The 13,117-nt window shown below is 47.8% G+C and overlaps 1 protein-coding gene across 3 annotated transcripts in view; it reads right to left on the bottom strand.

Annotated features, from left to right (window-relative positions):
• ARIH1 (ariadne RBR E3 ubiquitin protein ligase 1) overlaps positions 1 to 13,117 on the bottom strand; it is a 55,029-nt gene that overhangs the window by 26,532 nt on the left and 15,380 nt on the right. For all 3 annotated transcript variants that reach the window (XM_084532516.1, XM_084532517.1, XM_084532518.1), the window contains one exon: positions 6,799 to 6,866. In XM_084532516.1, the coding sequence (XP_084388642.1) occupies positions 6,799 to 6,866 (68 nt within the window). The remainder of the gene's footprint in view (positions 1 to 6,798; positions 6,867 to 13,117) is intronic.

Below are 13,117 nucleotides of genomic sequence, written 5' to 3'. Positions count from 1 at the left end.
GGACATAAAATTGGTTGGGGGGGAGATGAAAGGCCACTTGCTGTTTCCTACTCTTCCCTTAAGGACAAAAAGCACTGCTTTGGTTTAGTGTCTTACAGAAAGCTCTTCAGCTTGGTGCAGGGCCAGACTGGAAAGAGCCACAAGCAGGCAAGTCGGCCTCTTCCCAATACCAAGACACCACACCACGCCTTCCTGCAGCCTGCAGCAGTTGCACAGAACTAATCAAATCTGACAATTAACCAGCTAACCTTGCCCGCATGAACATCCCCCTTCCAATGTCAGTAAACAAGTTGTTCCCCTCCCTTCCTCCATCAGGGAGTTAAATCCAAATAAAGTGGCACCTACCTAAGGGGGAAAAAAGAAAACAAAAAACCAGAAGAATACACGTCTGATCATAGCACAGCCACGTTTAAGACCAGCAAATTTACTCCCAGCAACTGTCCCTATAGCAAAGCACACAGGCAAGACTGATGTTAAAGGTTCTTTACAAGGCATATTTTAAACTCCTCACAGACCAGGCAAAAAACAAAAAAAACAAAAAAAAAACAAAACAACTCTACTGTCCACCAACAGATAGAAGGCAACCAAGTCTTTCTGCCAGGGTGACAATTTACCAAGTGGCTCTCAAAAATCTGGGACTAGGCACACATACATCATCTAACCAAAGCGCCTCTTGCTAGAGGGGTCTTATCCTGTAGCATTCCCAAAAAGTCCCAGATCTGCAGCAGCTCTCATACAGCTCTACCTACCAAAAATCTACCAAAAAGATCTGATTTAAAGGGTTAATTCTTTCTCAGAAGGAAAACCTATTTCTGAAGAGTTAAGAAAAGGTCTCCTATTTGCTGTCTCCCATCAGTGAATGCTCAGCGACTGCCACTCCAATCCTGATTCCGATCCCACTGCAAACACACACGGCATTTTGGCATTCCTGCCAAACCACCTGATTGCAATGACTTTAAAATCATGAATGCAACAAGGCAACGTGCCACGCAAAAATGTTTCACGGCTGTTTTATAAGCATCTCGATGCAGTTCACATACTTTACACCTGAATTTTCAAGGCGCTGAATTTTGAATGTGCTGTACCGGCGTGTTCTGGAATTGCAGCACACACGAGGGCTTTGCTGCTGCTCCTCAAGGTTGGCCCAAGGATTTGGTTTACCCAAGGTATTTTGCGTGCCCTCAGGGTTACTTTTATCTAGAAAACTTCAGCAAGTGAATTCAGTGCAGTCCCATTATACACCATATTTATAATGGATAATTATTAACCCTACAAGAAGTTTCCATCCTTGAAACTGTTTGGACCTGCAGGGTGATCAGCGTAGGACAGCCTCTGTTCGAAAAGAGCACACGGACAGTGGGGCGGGATGTCTGCAAAGAAAAGAGTTTTGAAGACAAATCCTACAATGCAACCACAAGACTGGCACTCGTGGTCAGCTCAATGCTTATGGAAACAGCGGCGATGTTTGTAACAGTGAGACAGTTTAAATGCATAACCACATCAGGAACTTCACCCTAGCACTTTCATCTTTTAGCTACATTCTTATAAGGTCTCTGAAAAAGCCACTCTGAGCCAGGACACCAACACACAGACAGAAGTTGCCAGCAGCTGCTTTTTCACCCAGAATCGCCTACCTCCTCTAAGTACCAACAGGGCCCAACTCACAACAGCCACCTCCTTCCCAAGCTTTCCCTATTTTCCCCATAGAGAGAGAGAATGGGAGATTAACCTCACTGATGTCGATGGAAACAGGGCACTGGGTACTCCTCCTCCACGCTGTGCCCACAGGCTGTTTGCATTTAATGCCTTTGCTTTCTTTGCTGTGCCAGGATGCTCTGAGCAAGTGATTTCCACAACTATTTGCACGCATGCATCTCGGACTTACAATGATGCTGCAAGGGAACATGAACTCTATGAAATGCCTACGAATACCTGAAAACACACAACTGAAACGGGAACTCCAAAGTGAAGTCCAACAACATCTCTCCAGCAGCTCCACCACTCCTTATGTCAAGGCACTCGCTGCCCAGCCACAAGACCGTTCCAGCTCCTCGCACGGTTAGGGATGACTCCTAATTTCAGCCACGACATCTTTTTTCCCACTTGTACAAACATGGGCACAGACCACACACCCCGAGCTCCCCCTTTGCCCTTTCTATGTTCTTCCTCTGAGGGACTGGGGGACGGATCCTGCAGCTCCCTTCCTGGCACCACAAGTCAGCTCCTCGCACGACACCTCCCCACTTCCCCAACCACCCCAGCAGCCCCACACAACCGCTGCTTTCCACCTCCACTCATCCTTCTCAAATCCAAGGAGACCAAAGCAGACGCAGTCCTGGCAAGTTCTCACTGCCCTCTCATACAAATTCACCCGGATTTCTCCTGCAGATGTCCACCTAGCGCCTCCTGCGTGATGCCCACCTTTCTGCAGAGCTCCTTCATGCTAGCAGCTCCATTTTAACCTACTTCAAATCCCAGATTCTCTTCCAGCTCTGTGCTGATGAGACCCATCGTGACACTTTGTACTACTTTCCACTGCTAGGATCCTCCGGCTGTCTGTTTTTCCCCCGTATGACGTCTGGATCTTCCTCTGAGCCGAATGCCTCCTAACGGATTTGTGCCAAGTCACTCATTAAGACTTTAACAAACATTCATCCCTAAATTAATTGATAAGGGGCTTATTAACAAGTCCCATCTGGTCTGCTACCCTCCCTCCCGAGCAAAGGGACTCCAGGCACGCCCTCCAAATCCCTGTACCCATAACGCATACCCCACATTTGGTATCGTACAGCTGCATACCAGCATCTCTGCTGGGAAACCTGGGAGAAAAATGGGAGAAAAAGCCTTTACTTCCCATCTGCCCTCCTTCAGGGCTCCAGAGTTATCCCACCCCCTTCACCCTCCGCTCCTCTCCCTGTCACCTGCAGGGCCCTGAGGTTTGCTTCCACTGCAGATGCAGCACTCTCCTCTCCCACCTTAGCCATGTGGCAACAGTCATTTCTAAAAGGAAACCCAAAGATTTGTTTTGTTCTTACTGATAGCGCAGGTTCTGCACCATATCCTCACTGCAGAGCATTCCTCTACCCTAATTTCTCATTCTCTTGGCTTGGATGCTTCACCAAATAACTGCACCTGGGTTCTGACTATTCCCACACCATCCCTAAACCTCTCACTAGCAAAGGGTTGCTTCTTGGTAGCTGGGTCCTCCTTTCCATCCTAGGTGGGAGCACAGCATCTTTAACACCCCTCTGTGTTAAATCCCTTACATTCCCTTCCTCTCTTCACAAATTCAGTGATTCCAGCACTTAGGCCATTCCCGAAGTGTTGTGGTCTGTTCAGCAGCAGACTTTGTTCAATACAGCTGACTGCAAAACTAATAGAGCCAGTTATTGATGTTCCTTCTTTTCATTACAGACCAAGATGTTTTCTCTGCCACTTTAAACTCATCAGCCACACAGCAAAAATTCTGTTCAAGTTCTTCTAGAATTTCTTCTTTGCTTACCAAAACCAAGTCCATAATAGCATCGGGTCTTGTTGGCAGAGGGATTAAGCTGTCAACTCCTTTATTTTCTCAAAACAGCATCCATCTCTACAGACACCGCTGCTGGTAACTGCCCAATAACAATTTTCTAGACATAATCAAATTTCATCCCAGGGAGTATTCAATACAAAAACCCTTTCCACTCAAAACAAGCTCCTAGTACACACTTTGGGTTATTTACTTTATTGAAAGGGTATTTGTGAATGTCAGAAAATCAGCACACTCCTAGTAAAAGATACCTTTGCACCAAAAAGCTGCCCATAAGCAATAATTTCTTCACCTATTCAGCCCTGCTGAATAGTCTAAAAGCACTTCCATGCCCAAGGGAAAGGAGGGAGGCATGAAAGCACCTACAGGCAGGAGGGGGACCCCAAAGGCAAGGGCAAGAGGCAGCCTGGGCTAGCAGCCAAGCCACCAAGGCTGTTTGAGCATCTGTCCTCTGCTCAGGGGAATGCAGACATGCAGCCACCAAGAAGCACCTATGAGGGACCTCAGATCTCTCTCTGTATCCCAAATTGGGCCTTTGGTTATATGCTGAATTGCTTTTCTTCAAGACAATAACATCCTTGTTGTCTGAGACACGTGCAACACGTCAGAAGCTGGAGTATTTCCTGCACTACCCACTTCGATCCTTCAAACCAACCCACCCCAAAACACCACTGTGGCTTTCAGCCCCATCAAATAATTAGTACTTGAGGAGCGGATAGGGCAGCTTTTGAACTGTGGATGTTACCTCACTTGAGGTAGAATAAACACCTGTAACATATCTGCCCTCTTAGTAACTCCAGGCAATTACTCCATGACAAAGCTGTCACAGACCATAATAACCTGTCACAGACCATAATAACCCACGTATTAAAAACGTGCATAACAATACAACAAAGCAAGGAGGCTTTTGTGTATTAAACACATGGAAATTTTCATCTCACGAGCTCAGAGCTGGTAGCACTCGGCACTTATCAGAAAAAAGCCACTTGGTTTATCTGCTCTCCTGCAGGCGAAGTCCGATGGGGCTGCCCGCCGGGTCATGCTGATTCACGATGAGCTAAGGTCGGAGAGGCACTGCCCAGGTCTGTAAACACACGCCATTGAGCAACGGAGCTGGAGCTCAGACTTGGTGTGACAGCAGCTACCACAAACTGCACCCAAACATCACACCTCAGCCCGCGTTAAACCCAGCCAGACTGCAGGAGCTTCTGAACTGGAGGAGCCTGAGTCGAAGTTTGTGCCCGATCACAGCACGCCTCTCCTCTCCCCGTGGATGCTTCCCTGTCAGTTCTGTTTTTTAGTTTGGTGACAGTAGCACAATGCTGCCCTACGATTTGGAAATACACGAAGCCAAGCCAGACTCAAAAACAATCTCTGTTTTGGAAGACTAACCAAGCCTAGATTTGGGCTTAATCAGCTTGTCTTTGTCTAAACAGGAAAACCTTCCAAAGCATCTATTTTCGCAAAATTCTCCACTTCGACAAAAAGACACAATCTGCAGCTAGCTCGTGACCACTCGCCTCCCACCCTCATCTAACACTGCAGCAATCGCAGAGCCTTCCTCAACCCTCTGCAAAGAGCCAGCCCCAGCCTCTGCCCCAGCATCCCGCTCCTGTTTCACGCAGCTGGGTGCCAGCGGAGGGCTGCAGACGGCTTCGTTTGGTGAAGAGATGACAGAAAGCAGCAATAGCTCCTCGGGGGAAAACGTTTTAGTGTTTTTCTAGTACAGCAGGGTACCTGCACCAGAACTGCAGCTCGTGTGCAATAGCTCTGCGTAAGCAAGGGCCACGTATTACATTACTCACAGGGGTGATCCTATGGAATTAAGATAAGTATTTTAATGAATACATACCCAGAGTAAATATTTACCTGTGGACTTCATAAATATTTACACTTAAAATGTTTTGGCTGCAAACTGTAAAAGCCTTTAGCAATAACACCTTGCACAGAAGTGGCTGACACCCCCCTTCAAAAAAACCCACAGGCTAAACCGTATTTTTAATTGATGGCAGCCTTACCAAACTTCTGGTGAGAATGGGCTAAAAAAGAAGTCTTCTGAATAAATGGATGATGTTTCAGTACACTTCAGCAGAGATATCTCAAAGTGAGAAGGAGATAGCCAAGGAGAGTGAACTTTAGCCTGACTGAATGAACCAGCACAAGAAGCTTAAACAAAAAGAAGCGAAGGGGGAGAAGTTACACAGAAGGAGCTAAGGCAGAAAGCTTAGCAGTTACAGTCAGTCAGCCTCAGAGTGACCATGTGTGGAGGTTCCTGCCTCCACCCACAGTACAGAGCTCCGGGCTGCTTTCTCCTGCCCTGATCATCAGGAGACGGTAATTGAGAAGAAGCTGAGTAAAGAAACAACCCTACAGATGCACAGACCTCTTCTGCCCTCACCCCTCGACCCAACCATGTCTTCTAACTCTTGGTGTAAAGACCAGCAGAGACTGCAAGCACCCTAAGTCACCGTGCTGCCTTTACTGCTCCTTCTGGTCCAGCCCAATTCCTCCATGGGCTTCTGAAGTGAACTGATTTCTCCAGCTCCTTCATACTCTTCAACAGCAGCACTGGCATGGATTTTTTTTTTTTATTTTTTCTTTTTAAAAGGTGCATTGCCACTGCAGGTAGATTTGACCTCCACTGTAAGACACAAGCTAGAAAGCACCTTTACCTGCAACACCTTCCAAAAGCTAAGAGCCAAAGAGAAGCAGCCATAAAACACTTTGCTCAGAGGGAGAGACAAAACTCCAGCCATTATTTATACACACGTTATTTACACACACCCTACAAAGGAAAAAACTAGCACTGCAAAAAGAAGACCAGGAAGGCAGATGCAGTTTACCAGCACCCCTCACCAGTCAGGATGAGTTTGGTCTCAGCAAGACTAAAGAATAATCAAGTCAGGAACATGCATGCTAGGATCAGATGCAAAAGCACCTAAATCCAAACCCAAAACAGTTGAGAGATAACAGGAATCTGTTCCTGCTTGCTTTAGTCCAGAGTCTGCAAAAATCCAGCAGCTCTACGTATTAAAACTGAAAGGCACCCACCGCTCCAAGTGGCAACTAGCTTCCAAAACTTCTCAAGTCTTGAAGGCATCATTAATATTAAACCAAGGAGTCACTCAGCCAGTAAGAGCTGCTAGAGAAGGAAACATCCAGAGCTTACACAAGAGATTCTCCTACCACACACGCTGCATTCATCTGTTCTCACACTAATCCAGTAATAAACATTTCTTGCGGGTACGATGTGAAGTGTGGCTGCTTACCTCTCCATCAGCTTCTCTTTATCCCAGTTGAAATGGCTAAGCAGTATTCGAGTGATAGTCGCTGGATTCTAGAGAAAAAAGAGAAAGAATAATTGAGTAAAACTGTTTACCGAGCTGATGTTGTATCGTGAGGATCCCAAGCAGAGTTCTGAAAAAGCAGATAGGGAAAACAGCGTGCCTGGTAACGGGCTGCCTGCACAAATTCTGTCAGCTTATACTGGAGAACAGTTTGTCTTGACAGATAGAAAAAAATAACAAAAACCGCAACACGTCTCTAAAGCAAAACATCTACACGAGAGTACAGCTGAAGACTTCAGGAACTGGTTAGCTACTGCAGCCACAACAGGTGGGACATCTCCACGTCCCACGTGCTCACACAGTGTGAACCCAGGATGCCCTTTAGATGCAGGAAGGGCTCACCAGCACCCACCCTGCCATTTTTTCCTGCACAGTATTTGCAGAAGAAGAATATTCCACATTTGTCCCAACCTCAAACCCCCAAACACTGGGCTCAAAACTTGCCCAGAAAGTAACCAGCCATAGGGTGACGATGTCCATGAAGCCTCCAGGCGATCCCAAAGCACCCCGAGGTTCAGAAGCACTACGTCATTATCCAACACAAAGAAATACAGCCTGGAAAGGTCAAAAACACCACTACAAATAAAAACCAATTTTCACTTTACTCGAGTTTTTCCCTCCAGCTACATCTGTATCTTCAGCCAAGGCTCTGGGCACACGGGATGAAACCCCATGTAGCTTCTTTTACACCCCAGCACTGTGCCCTGGCTCCCCAAATCCCAGCTGTCTCGGCTCAGGCCGAGGACCATTTACACACAACAGCAAGCACCCTAAGAGTGGGTGCCCGTCCTCTGCCATTCCACACCAAAATGGAAGTTTGCCTGAGGGCAGATTTTCAATGGACACTCTGAAGCTGTTGAAAAGTAGGACATGAAATAGCAATGTGCTTTTCTGAGCCCGCAGGCTATAGCTACAAGTTGAAGCTGCCAGAAGCCAACACCGCTGCCCAAAGCAGCAGTCCCACCCCTTCCTCACCCTCTGCTTTATTGCCTGCCTACACAGACAGCTGCATCAGCACAAGGGAGAGGGCAGGAATAAGGAGCCAGGGACAAGCGGGACAGCATCTTCCAGCAGTGACAGCATCAGAAATGTTCCCTGAAATAAAGCCTCAGAGTCAAAATGTGAGCACAAAGAACTAGCCTTGCAGTTTATGCTGTAAGAAGTGATGGTTCTCTCCCTCTTCAGCCTGTTCTTAGTCTTATTAATCCAACGTGGCTTGTTTAAAGCCAAATTAAGATTTTTTTCCAGCTTAAAAAGCCCAGGCAAACCTGCTTTAAAAAGGTTAGATGTTCCAGTGGAGCCCCACAAACAGCTGTGATGGCCAGTCTGCAGCTAAAAACCCAGGAGCCAGCACTGCCAAACACTCCTTACTGCAAACACAGCCCCAGTCCCCCTCTGAACGGGTCTCACATGCGACGTGGATGTGAGCTTGGAGCCGTGACCCACACAGGAGACGCACAGAGCTCCCTTTAAAAGGAAAAAAAGGAAAAGGGTTTCATGGCAGCCCTGCCACCAAGCAGCTCAAGCCTCCTGCACCAAATAGTCAGTACAACATCTATTTTTAAATAAATCTTTATTTCTACAGAACAAATCCTGCCCCAAACCAGGGAACCCACTAAGCATACCAGCCTCATCCCATGCACAGCTCGCTCCATCTAATCCCTCGGGCCCACCACCCATGCCTGTGCTCCAGAGCTACAAACAAATTTCAGGCAGCAAAGCGCGCGGCTCCCTCAGCCACAAGGATCCTTTGGTCCAGAGATCTGCCAGAAGGATGCGCAACAAAGCAACATTTTCTTAACTTCTCAAGCAACACTGAGAGCTTTAAATTAGCCCCAAGACTTGTGCTACAGCAGCCCCCTTGGCTGCAGCATTAAGGCCTCAGGGATCACCCATCAGTTGCTTTGCAGGCCAAGAGGTGATGGATGCAGTAGCCTGAGTTTTCTCATTCAGAGGAGGCAGACAGACGAGTTCGCCCCGCTCTGGAGGGTAAATTACGCTGTGCTAACACAGAACTCATTGCTCTGCGGTGATTATCGAGTGTTGCAAGGCAAATCCAGCAAACACCACTCGCCAAAGGACGCACGGCTGCGAAGAACAGGAGCATCTCGTTTGGGGCCTGTCCATTTTCCCAACCGAGTGCCACTGCAGGACAAGTTTCTCCTGATCAGATGCCCCAAACACCCACGTGTCACACACAAAAAAGCTGTTTTTCCACTGCGACAGCACACGAACCAGCGTGTTATTAGAGGATTACACTTCAGAGAGGAGCATGGTTGGCGGGGTGGATTGTACCGCAAACACGCAGCTCTTGGTGGGCTTCAGCTACAGCAGGATTTGTTCAGTGGTATTTTTTTTAAAAAAGGGAAGACCAGCAGCACAACAAGCTCCCACCAGCAATAGCTGCTTGCCCCATCCAAGATGGGGCATTTACAACTTGGCTGGTTGTTCAGCGCCACCGAGGATTAACACAGCTCTGCCCTTGCCCCCAGGCTGTGCACGCAGCACTGTAATCCAGCAGGGAGGGAGGCAGCAGTGAGAGGCTTGGTGTGCACAACACAAACCACCCCTAAACACAAACGCACAAACCTCTGGCACTATGGGCTGTTTAATTTAAGGCTGGGCACACCTGTAAGGAGCTGGGTGGCAGCTGCTCAGCATTAACTGCTGGCATGTGCACACTTCTCCCAGTTACTGGGGAGCAGCTCTGGTTGGGGTAAGTCGTCAGCACCTACCCCAAGGAGTTAGGTGCTGCAGAGCAGCTATGTCCCGTCACCTGCCCAGTTGTGTGTGGGTTAAAATGGCACCAAAATCACCCCAAACCCTGCTTTGACACCAGTTCTGCTGCAGCCCTCCATCAGCGTGGCTGCTGCTAGGAGACCTCAGCTGTGCTCCAGGCACCTGAGGGAATTAACTCCCAAATGATGCTGGGTTACGCAGCGCCGGTACGTTTTCTGTCCTGGAACTAGACAGGCTCTTAATTTTTCACCCAGAATTGCAGTCTGTGAGTGTCACCCCACAAAGATAACTTACGGACAGGCCACGAGGCTGCTCAGCTGGGATTACCACTCGGGCTTGGAGCTGCGGCCGGAGAAGTGGGCTTTTACAAAGGGTGCTTTCTGTTTACCAAAGGAAAAGAAGTAAAGCAGCCAGAAACAGCTGGTAAACTAAGGAAAAGCTAACACATTCAAACGTTCAATTTCCATTCAGATGTGGTTTGATGAAAGCTGAAACAGCAGATCTAATTTACAGCAGTCGCCTATTAAATTTTACATGTCAAGCTGAGGAAGATTGCCTAGAGCTCGGGGCAGCGAGCCTGTTGATATCCAGATATAAATGAAACCCGAGGAAAGCAGCCATTTTGTTGAAATTCTCAGGGCACTCTCAAAGACTCGCTGTCACAACTAGCTAGCTAACAAAACACTCAGAATAAAGCTCTGCCCACAGAGAAATGCAGGCAGTCCTGCAGCAGGGATTTTTTTTAGGTTAACAAAGCAGCCAAGTCCCAATCTGCTTCAAACAGATTCCACTTGACTACTGCTCCTCAGCGGAGATATTTACGTTTACTGCTCTCGTCTACATTGTCGTATTTGGACACACTGATGCAAGCAGGAGACGCAGGGATGGGAAACCCTACAAAGGTTCAGAAATCGGATCTGGACTTCACCAAAGAAGCATCACAAACTGCAATGAAACTCCTGGATTTGGCAGAATGTGAGGGACTGGAAGCTTGGTCACAAATACCTGAGTTAAATTCTTTGTGCCACCAAAAGAAAAGAACAAACTGGAAGGAAGAATATGGATGCCTGTAAATGCTATAAATGAATTATGAATTGAAGATTATTGGGACATTAGCTTAAATCAGAATTTCCAAGCAGCATAATTTGCTGAATGACAGTTTGCAGCACTTGATCCATTCATGTTTTCATCTGTCAAGACGAGCTGCACGGTTAATTCTTGCAGTTATTACAGACAAAAGCATACTTCAGACTTCAGCTTCTCAGCACACGCTGAGAGTAAGCTGCTGTTCCAATGTGAGCATTCACTGCAGATAAAAACCATTTAACAACAACTCTGCATTCTCCAGAAAAATTCTCTCTCACCTCCCTGAGACCTGGTATTGATAAATTCTTCATTTTGTTTCCTCCCATTTCATGGCTTCGCTTGTGTTTTGTTTTTTAATCACGGCAGCTCTGGCATTTCAACAGTTTTCATCCTAACTGCAGCATTTATTTCCCATTAGCAGCGGCTTTCTCAGACTCTGTGCATCAATGTGAATTTGATACTGCTTCCAGGTCGGTTTTCTATGAATCTGCTTTGGCACACAGAGAAGACGCTCCAGAAACACTGGCTTCACCCAAGCCCCGCACATCAATGAATGGTTTGAGTCTCAGCAGCATCCACAGCTACTTTCCACAGGCACATAAATGCCCCAAGACCATATTTTAACTTCCCTGGCAAAAGGAACCCAACTGGCTTCAGGGCAGATGGTTGAGGTCAAAGACTTGTGCATGAAGGTGACACACGTGGGTCAAAAAGCAGAGGGCTGCCAAAAAAAGAGTTCAAAACTACACCTCTTTGGAACAATCAAGTTTGTTTGGAGCATTTGCTCTGAAAAAAAAGAAGCCAACCACCATGTGTTCCAGTAAGGAGGCAGCATGTCACGCCACCACTGTAAATATTTAATCAGCCCAAACCACAGCGTTTGCCAACAGAAGAGCACCAAGTGGAAACTCCGGCTGCCCTCCGAGCACGTGCAGGAGGGAACGGCACCAACGCTTCCTGCTGCCGCATCGCTGCACACACCACACAGAAGGACACAGAAACAAAACTAACCAACGTGACACGTCTCACGTTAGCAGGTGGAGTGAGAGCCACCTCCCCATGAAGAGGTTTGAAGGATTTCTTGATAAATTAAGGCGATTCCTGGCTTGCCCTAGCTGTAGCCCTCACGATGGCCAGGATCAGCACTGGATGCACCACGCGCTTCTCCCCGCTGCCCTGCAGGTGACCGTAGGCTGGCGTGCCCTAACCCGAGTCACACCTGACGGGCACAAGCAGGCAACAGTCGATGGCATTAATGCCACCACCGAGCAGGAGCAGCACAACCCAACAAGCCTTCATTTCAAACCCGAGCAGGTTTGCACCGAGCCCGCTTTCTCAAGGCCAAGAGCTCACTCTCCGTCTCCAGGCCGGGGGCAGCCAGTAAAGCACGCCGGGCACCAAACCGCTGCTTCCTCGGTCCAACAGTAGCAGAGAAAACGCCAGCAGCGAGCCCTGCACTAACCAGGTCACCAACTGTTGCTAGCACCACGGCTCTTCATCTGTGTGTCTCCCAGCCCCGTGCAGGTAACCTTAGACATAAACAGAGTTGGAAGCGTTTTAGATAAGCTTCTAGCCAGAATCACGTTACAGTAATGCTATCATCATCAGGTCTGCATTGTCTTACACGTGTGCTGAGTGCCCTTTGTGAAGATCCATTCACATCTATTCCTGCAGGAGACAATTACAGGAAATCTTACAAACTCAACCCCTTTTCTAGCAGCTTAACAAAATCCCCAGGAACAGACGAGGGAAGATGAGATGTAAGCACTGAGCACCTCCAGGACCTGATCTCCTGAAGGGCTTACCTTCAAACTTACTCATTTTTAACACCACCAACCAAGAGCTCCAAGAAGGCCCTAGAAAATTCTGGTGTAACCCAGTACAGCCTGGCTCGATTACAGACACAGCGTGAGTGCTGCTGGAGGACAGCTACAGCTATCAGCCCACTGCTGCCATCCCCAGTCTCCATCTCTGCCATCCCGAGGCCAGGGGGAGGATTACTCGGAGGTGCCTTTCTGCCTTGAGCCACCTCATGGTTTGTAGGGCCAGGTCAACAAACACATGTGGACCAGAAAGATCTCAGCTTCCAAAGCCTGCTAGAAATAAGAAAATTGGTACTTTATCTCTATGCACCCACTGAGGACATGGTCTTTGCGTCCTATAACTGCACTGAAGTGATCCTTTCAAATTATCCAGCTCTGAATCACTCAAATTTCCCTTTTTCCTGCATTTCCAGGCAGCTCAACTAGAAGACAGGCTACCTCCCTGCAGCACAGCCCAGCACTGCTGTCCTCTGGCTGGTACCTACTGCAGCTCCCCCCAACACACACAGCAGCTTCAGCCTGCATCCTGATCATCTCCTTAGCTTCCCACGTCTTACTTCATCTCAATCGCCCTTCACACATCATCTCTAATT

Source organism: Aythya ferina, assembly GCF_964211825.1.
Source record: "Aythya ferina genome assembly, chromosome: 11".
NCBI lineage: Eukaryota > Metazoa > Chordata > Aves > Anseriformes > Anatidae > Aythya > Aythya ferina.
Note: the sequence above shows the minus strand (reverse complement) of the source record. Positions and strands in the feature narration are given on the sequence as shown.